Genomic DNA, 19462 nt, shown 5'->3' on the forward strand with positions numbered 1-19462 from the left:
CCTCTCTTGCACCTTCTAAAATCACCACTTGGAGCCGGGCCTCGCAGAGGCATGGATACTGCACAGGTACTAGGAGCCGACTGTCCGCCCTCTCCCGCCCGCTCGGGGCCTGGGAGGCAGGACAGGTCATCCACGGAGCCCCTGCCTCTGTGCTCAGAAGGCCACCATGTGCCCATCCTCAATACAGCAGCCGGCCCACCCAACAGGCCAAGAGGCTGCCGGCACACGCCCTTGAGGACAGGTGTGCCTGAGCTGACTTCTGTTGGCTCTCCACACCCCAAGTGTGGCCCGCTGTGCTTCCCTGACCATCGCCATGGGACGCACCCGCCCGCTCCATGCACTCACCAGCAAGCATGGCCCTGGCGACCTCAGCGTGCGGACAGGGCGCCTCTATCTGCTCACACAGCAGGCCTAGGTCCTTGCAGAGCCAGACCACCACGGCCTGGGTGTCAGCGCGGCTGAGGGCACAAGCACAGCATTCCATCATCTGTCACACTCACTCCACCAGGGAGCTGAGGCCACAGGCAGCAAGCCGGCACTGCTCAGCCTCCTGTCCCCACCACTGTGGAGCCAGCCAAGTAAAAATCATCACTTTTTCCACATAGTGTATTTACTTGGAGTGGCTTACTATTGTTGGGGGAAAAGAAAAATCTTAATAACAGTAATGAGAGTAGTAATAAAGTAATGAGAGTAGTAATAATGGGCTCGGGCTGCAGACCAACAAGGGAGTATCTGGCAGAGCAATGCTGGTTCGGGGGCATCGCAGTGGGTGGGCAACTCTCACTTGCCGGGTTTGTATTCCCCTGGTGACTAATGATGGTGAGCATCTTTTCATGTGCTTGGCTATTGGTGGATCTTTTTAAAATTTAATTTTATTTATTTGGCTGTAGTAGGTCTTAGTTGTAGCCTGCAAACTCTTAGTTGTGGCATATGGAATCTAGTTCTCTGACCAGGGATTGAACCTGGGCCCCCTGCCTGAGGAGTGCAGCATCTTAGCCACTGGACCACCAGGGAAGTCTCTGTAAAATCTTCTTTAGAGAAATGTCGATTGAAATCCTTCATCTGCTTTTGAACTGGATTATTCCTCTTCTTATTGTTGGAGTAGAGGAATTGTCTGACTTGTAAACAGTTTCCTGTGCACTCTTTTCATTGTCCTGATAGTCGCATGGACTTTAGGTGTCACGTCCGAGAAATCCCTGCCTGGTCCAAGCTCATGAAGATTTACCCTTAGATCTTCTTCCAGGAGGTTTATGGTTTTAGCCTTTAAGTTCAGGTCTTGAATGCACAGAGTTAACTGCTATCCATAGTGGAGGTAGGGGTTCAACTCTCTCCTTCTACATGTAGATATCCAGTGGTCCGAGCCCCACTGCTGAAAAGACCATTCTCCCTCCATTAAACGGTCTTGGCACCCCAGTCAAAAACAACTGACCATAATGTATGAGTTTACGTCTGGACACTCAATCCTGTTTTTCTGTATGTCAACTGTTATGCCAGGACCCTGCTATCTTGATAATGACTGTTTTGTACTAAAAGTTCTGAAAACAGGATGTGTAGGAACTTCCCTGGTAGTCCAGTAGCTAGGATTACGTGCTTCCACTGCAGGGGGCATGGGTTCGACCCCTGGTTGGGGAATCCCACAAGCTGCATGGCAGGCAAGCAAGCAAGAACTCAAACAAACAATACAGTAGGTGTGACTCCTTCAGGTTTTCTCCTCTTTCTGAACAATTTTTGGCAATTCAGGGTCCCTTGCATTTCCATATCAGCACTGGGACAAGCTTGTCAAAGTTTGTGAGCAAAGCAGCTGAGACCTGAAGGACCCGTACTGGGTGCACAGGTCGTGTTGGTGAGCAGTGCCGTCTTGATAATATGTCTGATCCAGGAGCCTGGAGCATCTATTTAGGTCTTAGCTTCTTTTAGCATGTTATAGCTTTCAGTGCACTAGCCTTGTTCTTTAACTTTTTCTTTTCGATGCCCTATTAAACGAAATTATTTCTTAGTTTCACCTTCAGGCTGTGTGTTGTTGTCGTATAAAAACAAAAGTGTGTTTGTATATTGGTCTGGTACCCTGCGACCACACAGAATTCATTTATTCACTCCAGAACTTTCGGTGTGGATTTCTGAGGATTTTCTATATGCAAGATGATGTCATCTGCAAATAGTTCCAGTTCTTCCATTCCAATCTGGACGCCTTTTTATCCCCTTTGCCTAATTCCCTGGCCAGAAAGTCTGGTGATATTGAACAGAAATATTAAGAATGTTCCTGATTGTACAGTCTGCAGTCTCAGTATGATGTGAGCTGTGGGTTTTTCTCAGATGACCTTTATGAGGTTGACACATTCCCTCTACTCCCAGCTTGCTGAGTGTTTATCATGAAATAGTATCAGATTTTGTCAACTGTTTTCTGCTTCTATTAAAATGATCACTCTTGTCCTTTATGCTATTAATATATATGTTAATTAACATTCAGATGTTAAACCAACCTTGCATTTTGGGGATAAATCTCCATTTTTATGATGTTTAGACCTTTTTTGGTTGCTGGATCCAGTCTGTAAATATTTTGCTGAGTTTCTGCATCTATATTCATTAGAGACGCTGGTTGGTAGTTTCTTGCCCTGTGGGCTCTCTGTCCAGCTTTCCTGTCAGGGTACTACTGGCCTCATGCAGTAAGGTGGGGAGTATTCCATCATCTTTATGAAGGGATACTGCATTTCCTCTTTAAATGCTTGGCAGAGTTCTCAACAGGAGCCAGGGCCTGAGGGTTTCCTTGTGGGAAGCCTCTGTATCATTTAATAGTGACTTGGTTTCCTCTCCTGTTACAGGTCTATTCAGTGCAATCTTTTGTATCTTTCTGGAAATTCATCCATTTCATCTGTTTTCTAATTTATTGGCATAACACTCCTCACAGTATTATCTTACAGTGCTTTTAATTTTCTGTACGGTCGGCAGTAATAGCCCTCCTTTCATCTTGATTTTGGCCGGCTGTGTCTTCTTTTCTGGGGAAGTCTAGCTAAAGGCTTATCAATTTTGCTAACATTTTCAAAGACATCTTCATTGATTCTATTATGTTTCTCATTTCATAGATTTCTGCTCTAATGGTTATTATTTCCTTCCTCCTTCTTGCTCTGGGTTTGGTTTGCTTTTCTCTCTCTAGTTTCTTAAGGCCAAACTTTAAGTCACTGACTTCAGATCATTCTTCTAATATAGGCTTTTGCAGCTATAAATTTCCCTCTAAGCACTACTTCAGTGGCACCCAATATATGTTGGTATATTATTCCCATTTTCTTTGTTACACTATTTTCTAGTTTCCCTTGTGATTTTTTTCGCCAACCCATTGATTATTTAAAAGCGTGTGGCCTACTTCCCAAACACTGTGGATTTCCCAAATTGTCTTCTGTGGATTCTTTTCAGCTCCTCTGTGATTTGAGAAGACACTTGTATGGATTCCACCCTTTTAAATTGATTCCCACTCTCTCTAGGGCCTGACCCATGCGGCCCCCTCCTGCAGATGGTTCCACACTTGAGAGCCAGTGTGTTGCTACCACTGGGTGGGACATGCTGCAGGTGTCAGATACGTCGGCTGGTCATCACCAGTCTGACCACTGGATTGACCCATTACTGAAGGCTTCAATTAGTATGGTTCAAAGTCCATCTCTCCCTTCACTACCGTCATGTTTTGCTTCATATATTTGGCACTCTGACATTAGGTGTGTATGCTAGGAGATAATGGTTTTCATGTAGTCAAACTAACCAAACTTGCATAACTTCTGGATGTGACCCACACATCATGAAACCACTGGCTTCAATATGGCATTTACCACTGTGCCTGACAGTCCCCTAGGCTAGACACTCTGTGTTTCTTCTGGCCAGAGAACAAACACCTAAACCTCCAGCCTTCTGTTGACCAGGGACGGCCAACCACTAAGGCTCCTGACCCTTCTCACATCTGGACAGGTGGCAGGCAGTGTGTGCGTCCGACTGGCTCCACCTGGATCACCTCTCCTTCAGCCCCTCCACTTTCTGCCCCTCCTCCCCTTGTCTCTCCTAACTATACAGGGTTGTTCCTTTGTAAACCCCCCTTTCTGACTCTTGGTGGCATTTCAGGAGGTAACAGTTGCACACATTTTACCAGTCATAAATTTACCTGAGAAAATATTTTATCACATTATGTATCTCATAAAAAAAAAATTACCAAGTCTGTGCATGATGAAGATTTCAATTATAACAATGTTGTCTTTAAATAATAAAGCAACTGCTTCTCTGGGTGATTTTTGGTTTCACATATACGTGCGTCATATTAGACTAGATTACAAAAAGTAAATCAAGTAATATTAACTTTATGTTACATAAAGTTTTCATTTTAGCTTATTTTAATGCTAAATAATCACTGGTTTACCTTTCCAGCAGCTCTGGGATGCTTACAACGTTTTGAACATGAAGACGCCACACAGCTTCAAGCAGCAAAGAATTCTGAAGAAAGTGACAGAACTATGAGTCCTTCACCCACACATTTTCTTCCAAGACATTCAACCTATATGCCTAATGACATGCTTTAGTAAAAACCAAGCCGCCAACACTCACATGACCACCTGAACCCCCATTCCTACCATGATCCTGCGTTCAGGCCCAGACTCCAGCTTCACTCACCTCCAGGCCTTTCTCCACTGTGGCCAACACAAGACCCCACAGTGTAGCTGGTCATGCCAATTTCTCCTTTCGAGGGCCCTTCAGTGGTTTCTCTCCACTTTCAGGACAAAGGCCCTCCGGTTGTAGCCCTGACACGCCCCACCCCTCGGACACAGTGCCCCAGTCTGACTCGGGCCTCTACACCCACTGCACCCTTCTCTTCACCCAGGAATTCTGACTCAGGCCCCACCCCCGATGAGCTTCTTCCTGGAAGCCTTTCCTAACCACCCAATCAGACACCCTGCCCACTCTTCTCTGCTGCCTGCAAACACCAGGACCATCACAACCCTCATGCATTCAGCTCATTATCAGCAGGTGCTGGGACCATAGTAAAGCCTGACAATCACTTGAACTCTAGATAAATGCTGGATAAAAGTGGGGGAAAAACCATGAATGCATCACCACCCTTGGGTTTCTTCTTTAGTTTAGTAGCTAAGCAATAACTTTCAACTGTAAATCAACTATGCGTGTGTTCTGTCACTCAGTTGCCTCTGACTCTTTCCGACCCCATGGACTGTAGCCCACCAGGCTCCTCTGTCCATGGGATTTCCCAGGCAAGAATACTGGAGTGGGTTGCCATTTCCTTCTTCAGGGGTTCTTCTCAACCCAGGGATGGAACCTGTGTCTCTTACGTTGGCAGTAGATTCTTTACCACTGCACCACCTGGGAAGCCCTGTCAGTCAACTATACTCCAGTAATAAAGTCTGTTTAAAAACCTGTAGGCCTACTGAATTTATAACTTTTCAAAAAACAACAGATAAGGGAATTCCCTGGTGCTCCAGTGGTTAGGACTCAGCCCTGTCACACCCTTAGCCTAGGTTCAATCCTTGCTCCAGGAATTAAGATCCCACAAGCTGCACAGTGTGGCCAATAAAAATAACTTTAAATTACATTTTTTTTAATTTTATTTTATTTTTAAACTTTACAATATTGTATTGGTTTTGCCAAATATCGAAATGAATCCACCACAGGTATACATGTGTTCCCCATCCTGAATCCTCCTTCCTTAAATTACATTTTTATAGTTTACTACCCTGGGAAATTATTCATCATAGTACACCTAAGAAGGCATAACATGATGTTTCTATGTACTGTCTATTCTAATAAACATGACTAATGATGGGAGAATACTGATAAATACGGTAATTGAGGGTCCTTCTTCCCCATTCACAGAGACACTTGCTGAAAGCTTTCCACTCCAGTCTCTGTGATTAACAAGACGCTTGCTGGAAATTCCTAACAAAACCTGGGGATTCTATTGGCTCCACCAAAATGAACAGGATACTGCTTGAAAATCCTGGAATCAGAGTTACCATCTCAACTTTACCTGTGCTTTCCATAATTCTTGACAGAAGTAGAGACGGGAAAACATGTTCTGTGCTAATAAGTTCTGAGCGATCTCCAACAAGGATGACAATTTCTTCTGAAAAGAGACGAAGTCCTTTCTAAGAAAGCATATTAAACGTCCAGTTTTCCCAGACAGCCAAACAGCAACAAGCAGAGTCCCCTCACTCGTGCTGTATCTTACCCTCTGCTCTGGTGTCAGCAGCACCTTGGGAGGGGGCCTCGTGTCTGCCTCACAGATCCGCGTGAGGCCAGATGCCACCACCTGGCTGGACAGGACAGCCACTGGAACGCCCAGCCGTGTGGCTTGATCCCGCAAAGCAGAGCCTTAAAGACAGAACAAAATATGGAGATACCCAACAAAATCTACTACTGAAAGAGACTGGTTAAATGCCTTCTCTTAAGCTCTAGCACTACAGAAAACTGCCTTTTGAAGGTGAGAAGAGACCTGGGGGACACAACATATAAAAGTAAGGCAATTTCAGTCTGGTTGAAGCATCTCATGATGGTCTGGGTTCCCTGAAGCCTAGGGCTGCATACACATACACACACGTTTGGACGTTATGGGTGACACAAACAGGGCACCTGGCAGATGGATTCTCTTTCCATTTAATTTTTGGCTGTGCTGGGTCTGTAATAAATTACAGAAACTGAAAAAAGAAGAAGTGGAGCCTGCAGATGTGACTGATTTCCTGCAACCTCATGATAAAGTTTGAAGGATGAGGAGCTGCTTCTTACGTCTGAGCCAAGGAAGTGGTTTCTTAAGATTGAATATAGTCCTTGGGAATATGCCAAGAAGACTGCTCAGATGACAACAAAGGATTTAGACTATTACAGAGACTTAGCTGATAAAGCAGCAGCAGGGTTTGAAAAGACTGACTCCAACTTTGAAAGTTCTACTGTGGGTAAAATGCTATTACCCAGCTTTGCAGGCCACGGAGAGAGAATCTGTGAAAGGAAGACACAGCGGACTTCACTGTTATCTTGTCTTAAGAAATGGCCACAACCACCCCAGCCTTCAGCAACTTCTACCCTGATCAGTCAGCAGCCCCAACAGTGAGGGAGACTCTCTACCAGTAACAGAGATTATGGCTCTCTGAGGGCTTAGATGATGGTTAACATTTTTAGCAATAAAGTCTTTTTTAAATTTTAGCAATAGCTGCTGCTGCTAAGTCGCTTCAGTCGTGTCCGACTCTGTGTGGCCCCATAGATGGCAGCCCACCAGGCTCCCCCATCCCTGGGACTCTCCAGGCAAGAACACTGGAGTGGGTTGCCATTTCCTTCTCCAATGCATGAAAGTGAAAAGTGAAAGTGAAGTCGCTCAGTCGTGCTTGACTCTTAGCGACCCCATGGACTGTAGCCCACCAGGCTCCTCCATCCATGGGATTTTCCACGCAAGAGTACTGGAGTTTAGAGCATGTTCTAATTCAGGTATGCACACTGTTCTTTTAGACATAATGCTGTTGCACACTTAGTAGATTACAGTGTCATGTAAATGTAACATTTTTATGCACCAGGAAATGAAAAAATCTGTGGGACTTGCTTGCCTGCAACACTGGCTTCCCAGTAGTGGCCCAGGGCAGCCTTCATCTCCAGCTGCCTTCTGCTCTTCCCTACCCAGGATGGCCTGTTCCCACCACTTCCAGAAACGAGGACCATATTTCTGTCCCATCTTCCCAAGGGTCACTTAGGTTCCTACTGTTCTGAGCCCGATGCACCGTCGCTGTTTTTAAACAAGAGCCTCAAAACAAGCCCCAAGCAAGCCACAGAAACTTGTTGTTGGTGACCACACATATAAGTAGAAAACCATTATCTGGGGGAATTTAAACACATCTGCCTATTAGAAGCACATCAAAGTCACTTTATGTACAGCTCTGCCGTAAAGCAATATATTAAGAAAACAAATCTATAACTCACCTATCAATGAACTGGAAAGGTTAGTGTGGGCCTCAGGACCATCACAATCAATCAACTGGCGGAGACACAGCTGGTCACAGGGAGGACCTTCTACCTAGAAACAAAACACCAAGAACTCCACTTTAAAATTCAAGCCATGTCCTGAAGACAACCAAAGTGTACACAGTGCTTGCCTACTGTGCGATTCCCAAATAATCTGAGGTGAAAAAAATTTTAGGGTGAAACTTACTAAAATCTTTGAGAATTACCAGACTCCTCTCTGGACTATTCTACCTCCAAATAGATAAATGCTCCTGATTACTTTTCTCACCTGGACAGCATTTACTGGGTGCTCCTCCCAGATACTCACAAGTCTTGCCAGGTGTCTCTTCATAAAGGTGATGCCTTTGAGAGGCTCGAAAACCTGCAACCCAAATGTGCTTACAAAGGCGAAGCCAACTGCCTCTCACCTCCAGAATGAGGTCATTCAGGTTTAGATGGCTTCTCAGGAGGCGCACGGCTGACTCTCTCACCTTCTGCTCCCCTTCGGGACTCAGTTTCTGCCTCTCAACCCTTCCCTCTAGGGAAGAAAATCAGTTTCACAAAAATTACAACATTCCTTAAAAACTCAGGCAAGGAAACACCGTGACACGCTGTACCCAAGGAGAAGGGAGTAATTGACACGTGGGAGCCTGGACAGAAAAAGGACTTTACGGGGAAAACTGATGAAATCTGAGCAAAGTCTAGTTTAGCTGTTTAGGATTGTACCAAAGCTACTTTCTTGGGATTGATCCTTTCAAAGATGTTAAGGTGATTGGGGCTGAGCGGAGCTGAACAATTATTGTCATCCAGGCTACTGGGGGGTGGGGGAGGTGAATCTTATGTCTCTACCTTCTGGAATCGCCCCCTCGTGACCGCACGTAGGACAGAGTGGACAGAGGGCTGCCAGAATGGGAAGCTCTGGTGAGCGTGGAGGGATCAGGGCTCCGGGATCAGGATGAAGGGGGACGAGGATGGGCAGAAGAAGGTTCGGGGGGTAAGGAGTCTTGGGGCCCGCGCCCACCTACCCAGCAGCTCAGCCCACGCTCTCCTGCGGACCCCAGGCCCCTGATCCGAGGCGGAGACCCGGGCTCCGGGGGCTGACATCTCGCAAACAGAGCGCGGGTCCAGGGCTCTAGGGGTCCTGCCCGCGCTGCCCTCTCATTGGCTGCGGACAGACGCGAGCGCCCATTGGCTGCCAGCTGCCAGGCCACACCCACCTCGGGGGCGGAGACTCGGCGGCCATCTCGTCCGGGACTGAGGCGGCCATCTTGCAGGTGGCGGGAGACAGGGGTCAACCGTGTCTGTGGCATTTATTTAGGTCCGACTGAAGGCGGAAGTTAGCGGCCTGAGTCAGATGTCACCACTGGGAGAAGACTGTGCTATCCCTTTTGCGTTATTCCTGACGAGGTGAGCAGAGCTGTGCGTGAGGAAACAACCGACAACCCCAAATTCCGGAGACGCCAGAATCGCGCCGCCTGTAGGGAACCTTGGATAACGAGTCTGCGCGCGAGACCCCGCGGGGCCTAGCGGCGGTACTGAGGCTGCCCCTCCCTCCTTCTCAGACTTAAGCGAAGTGTCGCCGCGAGGCCGCGCACGCCGGGGTCGCACAACAGGGGTCTCCCACTGAAATCCATTTCCAGCCCCCCCCCCCCACTCCGCCCCCTCGCCCCTCTCAGGAGGATGTGGGGAGGAGGACTGGAAATCCGGGCTTGTAACCATGGTGACCAGCTCTTGTCCCGGAAAGTCCTCTTGTTAGAAAGATGCTCCCAATATTCAGCCCACTTAGGAGTTTACAGGGATTCAATGGGTATGTGCCTGGACTGGGCGCAGACACTGACGTGTCTCTGTGTCCAGGTTTTCAGGCAACGTGGTTTCCTCGGCCGTGAAGACGGGGTGACGGATGCCCTCAGAGAGCGCTCACTGCCACCCGCTGAACCTTTTCCAGGTGGCTGGAATGTGCGTGCAGGCCGTGACCACCACTCCTGCTGCCCCACCCCTCCATGGGGGCTGTTGAACTTGAGTAAACAAGGGTCGGAGGGAGGTGGGCCTTGTGGGTTGCAAAATGTGGCCAGGAGTCCTCCCCCTCTGTCTCTGTCCTTTCCATTTGGGCTGGTGATGGTATGCGAGTGACATGCAAACAGGAGTTTGAAAGGAGCTCATGCTGAGAGTTAGGGACCCTCCCAGCAACCCTCAAAAGAACAGCCTGAGCCAGCCCACCAAGGACCAGACACATGGAGGAGAGGCAGCCGCTCAGCCAGCAGTCCCTGGCCAGCTGCCTGCCCACTGCCAGAACCTGCAAATTAGGCCATCACAGGCCATCCAGCTGCCAGTGACCTGTAAACGAGGGGACAAGGCTGGCTGACACCAGAACTGCCACAGGCACATGATCAAGCGCTAAGCACACTGCTGAGGAGGGGTTGCCTCCAGGCCCAGTGAGCAGAACCCTGGCAGGTACATGTCCCAAGTTATGCAGCTGGTTGAAAAGAGACTGTGGGGAGGCAGAGGCGGCTGAGATGGACTCAGGCCATCATTCGGCAGTGGAACAGGGGCTTGACCAGAGCAGAGGCCTTGAGGTGAAGAGAAGTGATGAGATCGATTCCTGCCTCAAAGGTTGATCCCCCAGCTGAGGAAGAAGTGCAGAGTTTTCTAACCTGAGCCCGTGGGAATGCGGAGATACACATACATTGTACCCACAAGCACATACATCATACTGTATACTTGTACATCATATATGTACACGTGCATCGTACACACAAACATTGTATGTGTGTATTGATATACCATATGCATGTGTATGTATGACACGTACATATTCACATACCCCATACACATGTCATATTCACATACATCATAGGAGTATATCATATGTATACACGTGTTGTATACACAGACACATCGTACGCATACATACGTTGAGATGCCATATGCATACATGTATACATCACACACATATATACACACATCACATACCTACCCACATACATCAGCTGAGAGGTGGCAACACTGGGAGGATGGTTGAGAGACAATAACAGGACAGGCCCAGAGTTCAAGTGTGAGTGTGTCAGATTCAAGATGACAGACCCTGGGTGGGGCTGCCAGGGAAGTAGGTCGTAGGAGCCTCAATACACACATGCACACACACACCAGGGCTGCCCGTCACTGCCCATCATGGCAGTACTCACCCGCCTGCTTCAAAGAACAGTGGAGAGCAGATACCCAGTCATTTGAAGCACGTCAAACGTGCCACTGTCGTGACCCATGTGTCCCCTGTGCTGGATGGACCTTCTCTGGGGAAGGAGCTGTAACTAAGTATTTCCAAAACATCGTTGGAGCCTGTGCCTTCCCAGCATCCACTGATAGCCTGCATTATTTAGGGGCTGCTGCTGCTAAGTCACTTTAGTCATGTCTGACTCTGTGCGACCCCATAGAAGGCAGCCCGCCAGGCTATTTTCCTTTAAATTTAGTCATTTTTTTCCCTCCTTCCTTCCTGTTTGGTTACCTTGGGTCCTTATTGCTGTGCACAGGCTTTCTGTAGTTGCGGTGTTTGGGCTTCTCATTGCAGTGGCTTCTTTAGTTGCAGAGCCCAGGCTCTCCAAGTAATTGTGGCTCGCAGGCTCTAGAGCCTGCAGACTTCAGTAATTGTGCAAAGGCTTAGTTGCCAAGGCATCTGGGATCTTAGTTCCCACACCAGGGATTGAACCCAGACCCCCTGCATTGGAAGTGTGGAGTCTCAGCCATTGAACTACCAGGGAAGTCCCTGACTGCATTTTATTTATTTTTTAAAATTATTTATTTAATTTTTGGTTGTTCTGGGTCTTTGTTGCTGCGAGCGAACTTTCTCTAGTTGTGACAAGTGGGTGCTACTCATCTTTGCAGAGCTTGGGCTTCTCATTGTCGTGGCTTCTCTAGCTGTGGCATGCAGGCCCTAGGCCCGCAGACTCAGCAGTTGAGGTGCACGGGCTTTAGTTGCTCCTCGCCATGTGGAATCTTCCCAGACCAGGAATCAAACCTGGGTCCCCTGCGTTAGCAGGCAGATTCTTATCCACTGTACCACCAAGAAAGTCACCTGACTCCATTTTAAATGAGGTTTCTGTTCATTTTCACAACGTAAAGAAACCCCAAATTTTGCAATGACCGCCAGTGTCACCAGTGGGAAGCAAACAGTGTTCTTGAGTGTTTTCTCAGCTGCTGATCGGGAATCCAGAGAAAACACCTCCGTAAGCGCCCCCTCCTTGTCCCCTCTGCAGAACAGCTCTGTCTGCTTCCCCTCCATCGTAGTCTTGTGGGATTTCCTCTAACCACCTTGGTTTAGCTCTGGGTCCCCACTTCCTGCTAGTACCAGCCTAGAAATCTGTAGTCACGCCCAGCCCCAGTGCCCTTCCCCCGGAGCTGTGTTTGCTCCTTTTAGAGATCAAGCACAGCCTAGCTGAATCCAGCACCCCTGGGAATTCATGGCCTTTATCATTATCCCAAAATAAACCTACAGCACAAACCACAGCCTCTTGAATTTCAGCTTTTCCTCCCAAACCCCTGAGCCCTGCCTCTCTGCAAGGATGGTGACAAGAGAAGGCATTCAAGGGCCTGGTTGCTCACAGCGTCCAGTGTGCACAGATCCCCTGGGAGAAGCCGACCTGTTTTTCAGGCTGAAGTGGAATTCGGTACAAGCTGAGAGTCTCTGCTTCCCTCACAACAGGTGAAGTGGCTCTGCCTCTGTCTAGGGGAGTTAACTGGCCTTTCATCTCACATTGTCTGACGTTTAACCTAGTTGCTTATATGCCTGACTCACTCTGACCTTTGTCTCTGAACTCTCAGCCTGCTCTCAGTGTCACCCTGGAGCCCTGCACTGTCCTCCTGGAGTCACGTACGTGTATTCCACATGGCACCTGTACTTACAGCTCTAACTTTTTGGCGTCCAGGGGCCAAACCAGGATCCTTTAGTTTGTATTCTGCTAAGATGCTCAGCGGTATAATTCCTGGAGATTTTAACCTCTGGCCAGTGGCAGTCATGAGCCACCCACCCCTCTGATTGCTCTGCCCTGGCACAGACACTATCTGTAATTCCCTTAGCGCGTCGGATACAGAGCGTGAGAAAAGCAAACAGCCGGTGGGGTTGTGTAGCCATCTGTCCATTTCCCACCTGCAGTGACAATGTTTCCCTGTGGCTGTTTGCCCCTGAGGACCTGGGGGATTCTTAGGGGGACCTGGTCACGTTTTTCAGACTGATCTTCCCAGTCTTAAGACATGAACACCTAGTACTCAGCAAATATGTGTGAATGAACAGCCTACACTATGAGTATCTGGGGAGTGTGCTAGTCCAAGTACTGGTGGATTAGTCACTGCACTGAAGGTTTCAGTTCTGACCCCAAGCACAGCCCATGGTGACTGACAGCCTTCCTCGTGTACTGGACATGAAGGGTGAAGGACACGGCTTCAGAGTGGGCTATGGCTGATCCCATCATTGTAGAATTGACCTGGATCCAACGCTTTCCCTGTTGGCTTCATGACTGACCCGTCAGTTTCTGTTTCTTGTTGAGACTTTGAACAGCTGGAAATACACTAAAATTTCATTTCTAAAATCTAGGGGGCAACTTCAGGTTATGGAAGAACTAACATTTCTTCGACTTAGTTCCGTGTAGTGTTATTGGTGGACAAAGAGCTCCATGTTTGACTTGAAAGCCACTTTCTACTGGGATGAACCCCATTCCCATTTTAACCGGGCATTGTCTGCCCTCCCTCGGTGGCAGAGTTACCCACACGAGTTTTTATTAAAGTATGGGTGGGGCTTGGCTCTCCACTCCAGGAAGGAAGTGATCACCTTGACTCTGACGTGTAACCACTGCGTGTGCCCACCAACCAGATCAGAACCCGCTGCATCTGGTTGATCAGTTTCAGTCTGGCGGAGTCACTCCGTTGCCCTTTACTGACTTAGAAGCCGTGCTTACACTCCTAGGCTACACCCGTGACACCCCTCTCACTGCCACCACCTGCAGGCTGCTGCTGCTTACCTGTGTCCATTTCTGGAGCTCATTTGGGACTTTTTTGGGAGATGTGTGAAAAGTGACCTGGCAGGAAAAAACAAAATGGTTTCTAGGGGCATCTCGAGAGCTGCCTGATGCTTCTGTTTTCATAATTTGCTACGGCTAGAAAGACAAACCTTCAGATATTGAGATGCAGAAGTAGAACCTAACTTAAATCTTTTTTTTTTTTTTTTTTCTTGAGTAAAACCCCAGTGTTGTAAATCTTGCTGGGTAAAGTGCACAGGGGTCCTTGAAAACATAATTAATGACAGATCAGAAATGGTCTTGTACTTTACACGGGCGATTGCAGGGCCCCTGGATCAGGTGGGTGTGAGTCATCACTACGCCAAGTACAAATTGGCGTAACAGGTCTATAGGTAGTTATTTTCAGAAGATTTTATAAGCCCGGTTCTTTTTTTTTTTTTTTTTTTAAGCCCAATTCTTATATGTCCTCGTGTCTAGAAAAGCAGTAAAAGCACTGTGACATCTGCTTGTGACTAGCACCAAGCCTCTGGCAAAATGTGTGCCTGACTGCACATCCCCTTCACTCAAATCATGTACATACTGACCTTCCCCTGCCTCTTAGGGGCAGTTCTGTACAGCTGTCTGATGCTGCCCCACTCCAGATAAACTTAACTCACAGCTCTCATGGTGTGCTTTTTTGTTGTTTTTTTTTTTTCCCAGTGAACAACTAGGTCCTTACCAAGGCCTGTCCTCATCAAACAAGACCCTCAGTTAGGGAAATTGAGGCCCTTTGAAGAAGTACCAAGAAAGGTACTTTTGCTACAACCCAAGCACCTTCCTGTTAGAGTACTTGCCACTTTCTGCCCTGGGACCAGGGTGCCCCTTGTGAGAGGCTCATGCCAGCAGGAGGCAGGGGGTGGCTCTGCCTAAGGTAGGAGCAGTGACCCTAACTTCCAGTGAGTTGGTGGTGGTCTGAATGGAAGACTACCTGCACAGAGTCTGAAAGCACCCCTTGTGTGGGTCCATGGGGAACAGCCACGTGGGGGAGGATAGCTCCATGTCCTTTGAGTCTGGGCCTTACCTCACCACTGTCTGGGAACTCCCCACTGTGGTAAGACACACCTGGAGGTTCTCCCTGACCTCTACTGACAACCATGGGTGGGGGTTCCGGTGGGTGAAGATTAGGCAGAAGATTGGGTCTTAGCTGTCATGCAGGATCTTTTCTTGCAGCACAAGGACTCCAGTGGTGTGCAGGCTTCATTGCTCTGCGTGTGGAATCTTAGTTCCCTGACCAGGGATCAAACCTGCGTCCCCTGCATTGCAAAATGGACTCTTCACCACCTGGCCACCAGGGTCCCTAGGCAGGAAGATTAACTTGAGTCCAAGTGCTTGCAGTTCTTGGAGCCCCAGGCTCCACCTTCTCCACAGTGGTGGCACTGCCTGGTTTCTGCCTGCATAAGCGCCAAGAACCAGGAAAGCTGTGAAAGTGCCCAGCTATTGGACGCCAAAACTTGTACGGTTGATTCATCTGTACAAACTACTTTTTTAGGAAGATGAAAATGCCAGTTGGGGTTATCTGAGAGTAGGGCCCTGGAGGGCCGCCTACAAGTCTTCAATGAGGTGACATTACAACTCTGCTGTGATTTCTATCTTCAGCTGTTGAGAATTCCCAGGAACTTTCCAGTCCCAAGTTCCACTACAGACCTGAGAGAATCGCCCGCAAGGAGAAATTCAGGAATCTAGGCCATGTGCTATCCAGGGTGGGGACCGTCGCCTTTCTTGCCTCACCTACCAGTGTATTTTGGCCATGTCACTCTGACCCCGTGCAACCAGGGCGGAAGAGCCCGCGGGGGCGCCTTCGAGCCGGTGCTCCCGGCCAAGGATGGAGCTCCGCGCGCGTTCCACGGAAACGCCAGAGCTGTCAACACTGACGCGTGTCTCCGCTGGAAAAGGGACACTTAAGTGCTTCCTACCGCGGGTCTTCCTCGCTCTCTTCACGGAGTGGTGACTCCCGAGGTGACTTGGCCAGCTGGCTCTGCAGCACCGCCTGCCCCTCCGGGAGTCACTGGCCTCCGGCTCCCCCGCAGTCACTGCGGTGGGGCTTGGGCAGGATGTTGGCCTGACACGCGTGTTGAGAGCCTAGTGTGGGTTCGCGGGCCGGGCGAGGAGGACCGCGTCTCCATAGGTGGCCCCCACCCCGGGCGCCCCTCTGCGGGTCGACCCTGCGCACCCCTGCCCCCTCCCCCGGACTCTCCCCCGACCTCCTCCCGTCTCTGCGTTCCCCCAGCACCCCGATCCTGGCCTGTCTATCCCCGCCTCAAGCCCAGCTCCGCGCCCTCTCCCGCCTGCCCACCCGCTCCGCGGGACGCCCCTCCCTCCCCGTCTCCTGCCCTCCTCCCCTCCGCGGCTTCACCTGCGGCCGCTCGCGCTGGGCGGGGCCGGGCGATGACAAAGCAGCGGCCGGCTGCGCGGGATCCGCCCCCCGCGCTTCGCGGGCGCGCCGGCCCCGGCGCGGCTGTTATGGAAACCGGCCGGGCGCGCAGGCGGCGATGATGGGGCGGCCATGGCCCGGGTCGGCAGCTCCAGCGGCGACGCGGCCGCGGGCGAGCGGGCCGGGGGCGCGGGGCGCTCCGAGCCGTGGGAGCTGTCCCTGGAGGAGGTGCTGAAGGCGTACGAGCAGCCCATCAACGAGGAGCAGGCGTGGGCCGTGTGCTTCCAGTGCTGCCGCGGGCTGCGGGGCGCGCCGGGCGGCCGGCGGCGCATCCGGGACACCGCGGACATCCTCCTGCGCAGAGACGGCTCGGTCAGCGCGCGGCGAGAGTCCGGCGCGGCGGGTGAGGACGGGGACGGGGGCGCGACGGGGCGGGGGGCGGCGCCCGCGGCGGGGAGGGGCTGCGACCCTCCGTCTCTCCCTCTGCCGGACCTGGACTCGGACCCGGCGCCCCCTTTGCCGCGCCTTCTCTCTGCGGGACCCGCCGACCTCTCCCACTTCCGCGCCCCCTCTGCCGCACTGGGGGCCCTCCTCTGGCTTCTCTACCGGGGTGGAAGGCCCTCCTCCCCCTCTCCCTTGTCTGGGTTGGGAGCCCCTCAACTCTCCGCTGGAGCTCGGACCTCTGCCCCTCGGGCCCCCCCCCCCCCCGCCCCCGCCGCCAACACGCACACACACACCTGAAACCCATCTTACCATCATGGCCAGTGCTGGCTGGAGAGGAGAGGAGCTTTGGCTCCTTGGCTGAGGACGTTCCGCAGGGAGACCGGACTCTGCCTTTCCTGCCCGCTCTCCCGACCCGGTCTGCTTCCTTCTGCTCTGGGAGTCGGTCCCACCCAGTGACTGGTGGTGTGTATCGTTGTTGGACTGGTATTTAGGCAAGAAAGGAAACGTGTTTTGCTTGGGCTCTTTTTTGTGGGTCTGCCGATTTAATAGAGAAAGGAAAATGTAAGATTTGAGGAACAGCTTGCTTAGTGTTCGACTCTTAACCATGAGCAATATTCAACAATGAAGCCCTTGAAAGATACTTGAAATCCTTGGAGAATGATGAGTTTAAGTGATTTTTAGCCTCTTTAAGAAAAAAGTTTTCTTCCCTGGAGAACCAGGATGCTGGTGCCGAGCATACTACCCCTAAAAGGGATATACCTGGGCAAGTGCACCGGCCGGCTGTGTGTGCTGGAGAGGTGGGTTTGCATAAATCCATGCGATGGGCCAGGCCAAAGCTAGCCAGTAGGACAGTTCCTTTGATAACCAGGCAGTCTTCTGAATGCTTGCCACTCCTCGACCCTCAGTATTCTTCCACAAGCTCCCATCTCATCTGTGTGCCCTGTTCCCACCTCCCTAACACCGCAGTTGGGTGATATTTGAGAGTTGTTCTATTTGCACAAAAAGCTCTAATATATTTGACAAGAGAAAATAATAAGAACTGGACTCAAATGGTACTGTTTCCATTCTGCACGCAGGTAATCTGAGGCTCAGGCTTACCTGTCACACAGGAAGGGTTAGGATCTGGATTCAGCACAGATGCTCTCAGTGCCTGTGTACACCGTCCTCACAGGTGGGCTCAGAACATGGGACAGGGTGGCCTCGTCTCACCTGTGGGCCCTGGAGTCTGTATGTTCACAAAGAGCTTTTCTCTCACAACTGTATTTCCTCCTTGAAAGACCTTCCTGTGCCCCTGCTCAAACCTGGGGACAAACAACATAACCCAGGGACTGGCTTCTGCCACCGCAGAACAGGACTGTAAGGGCCTGCCTGGTCTGACCCTCTGATTTAAAAGGTGGGGAACTGAGGGGGAGAGTAGTAAGTGGTCTGCTGCCGGTCCTGGCAGGTGGCTAGAACTGAGGGCTTCTCTTTGTAGAGGAGTCAGTATTGTCCACATGGACCACGATGGCCATCCTCTGGGGTGGTGGTCTTCTGGACCTGTCCACCTCTCCTGCCCACCCCTTCTTCAGCCCCTTCTTCCTGGTCCCTGCAGACCCAGAAGCACTGACCTGTACCGGCCTGTGACACAGGAGCCCAATTTCATTTTCCATTAAATACGATCTTTGGTTTCTGTCCATAAGCATGAGAAATAGACTACCCTGAACTTTCTCTTCTGTCCTTGTCGAGCTTTCATCAATCAGCTGAAACTTTAGGCCGGCTGTCTCCTGTAGGTAGCTAACCCAGCATTTCTCTGGGACTTGGGTGTTTCTTTCAGTGGATTCACTGCAAGTGTGCTGTAATAGCCATCAGGAAAAAGGTCACATGGGCCCTCAGTTCCCAGCCCCCCTCATGAAGTTCTGGTAAAGCTAGGCATTAAGTCAGTGTTTAAGGTAATGGTAAAGAAAGCAACAACCAGGTACTTCCCCAGTGGTCCAGTGGTTGAGACTCCAGGATTTCATTGCAGGGGGCACAGGTTTGATCCAAAAGAAAAAAAAAAAAAAAAGAAAAAATTCAACAACCAAACTAAACTTTACCTGGGGAGGATGAACAATATTATCTTAGGACATGAGCAGGAATACTTCCCACTTTCTGCTACTTGGGAACAGCTGACTTGAGTAAACTTCTTAATCTCAACTTCTTCATAACTGCTTGGAAGCCGCCCTTCTTCAAGTGGGGAAAATGAAAAAACATGTTAAGTGAAGTTATTTTTAGGAGGCTATTATTAAAACTTCCTGATAGGCAAAAGTTTTGGGGTTTTTTTAATTAAGGCAAGAAACTCTATCAGGCAGCACATGTGCTGACCATTCCCTGAGAAAGCTCACTCTTTCCATGCAGCGTGGTCGTGGTCAGTGACCCTGGGACAGTTTCAGTGGCATTTGTCCACCTGATGCCTCCAGGACAGACCCTGCAGGACACTGGCTGCTCTCAAAGTGACAGTTGGCTGCCTGAGACCTGCCTGCCCAGCCAACATCTGCAGGGGAAACAGACATACCTTCTCTTCACACAGGCTCTCCACCCTGAAAGCCCCGGGCAGGTGGAGGGTGGATGCGGGGCTGTCACAGGGCTGTGCCTCCTTTCACCTTCAACCTTCTCTGTTCTTATA

General features: G+C 50.1%; 2 protein-coding genes across 11 annotated transcripts in view; one reads left to right on the forward strand and one right to left on the reverse strand.

Moving 5' to 3' along the window:
- FANCA (FA complementation group A) overlaps window positions 1-9143 on the reverse strand; it is a 38984-nt gene extending 29841 nt beyond the window's left edge. For 5 of the 6 annotated variants that reach the window (XM_025268552.2, XM_044931179.1, XM_006043118.3 and 2 more), the window contains exons 1-7: window positions 8991-9143; window positions 8394-8503; window positions 7945-8038; window positions 6212-6354; window positions 6011-6106; window positions 4394-4467; window positions 346-458 (exon numbers count right to left, since the gene is read on the reverse strand). In XM_025268552.2, the coding sequence (XP_025124337.1) occupies window positions 346-458; window positions 4394-4467; window positions 6011-6106; window positions 6212-6354; window positions 7945-8038; window positions 8394-8503; window positions 8991-9069 (709 nt within the window). In that variant the 5' untranslated portion in view covers window positions 9070-9143. The remainder of the gene's footprint in view (window positions 1-345; window positions 459-4393; window positions 4468-6010; window positions 6107-6211; window positions 6355-7944; window positions 8039-8393; window positions 8504-8990) is intronic. The other variant, XM_006043120.3, reaches the window with a different exon arrangement.
- A 64-nt stretch (window positions 9144-9207) lies between these two features.
- Window positions 9208-19462, forward strand: part of SPIRE2 (spire type actin nucleation factor 2) — a 34303-nt gene continuing 24048 nt past the window's right edge. For 3 of the 5 annotated variants that reach the window (XM_025268556.2, XM_044931182.1, XR_006545983.1), the window contains exon 1: window positions 16427-16780. In XM_025268556.2, the coding sequence (XP_025124341.1) occupies window positions 16510-16780 (271 nt within the window). In that variant the 5' untranslated portion in view covers window positions 16427-16509. Of the gene's footprint in view, window positions 9373-16426; window positions 16781-19462 lie in introns of those variants that run through there. The other 2 variants (XM_044931180.1, XM_025268558.2) reach the window with 2 other exon arrangements.

Source organism: Bubalus bubalis, chromosome 18 (assembly GCF_019923935.1).
Source record: "Bubalus bubalis isolate 160015118507 breed Murrah chromosome 18, NDDB_SH_1, whole genome shotgun sequence".
In the NCBI taxonomy this organism is placed as follows: domain Eukaryota; kingdom Metazoa; phylum Chordata; class Mammalia; order Artiodactyla; family Bovidae; genus Bubalus; species Bubalus bubalis.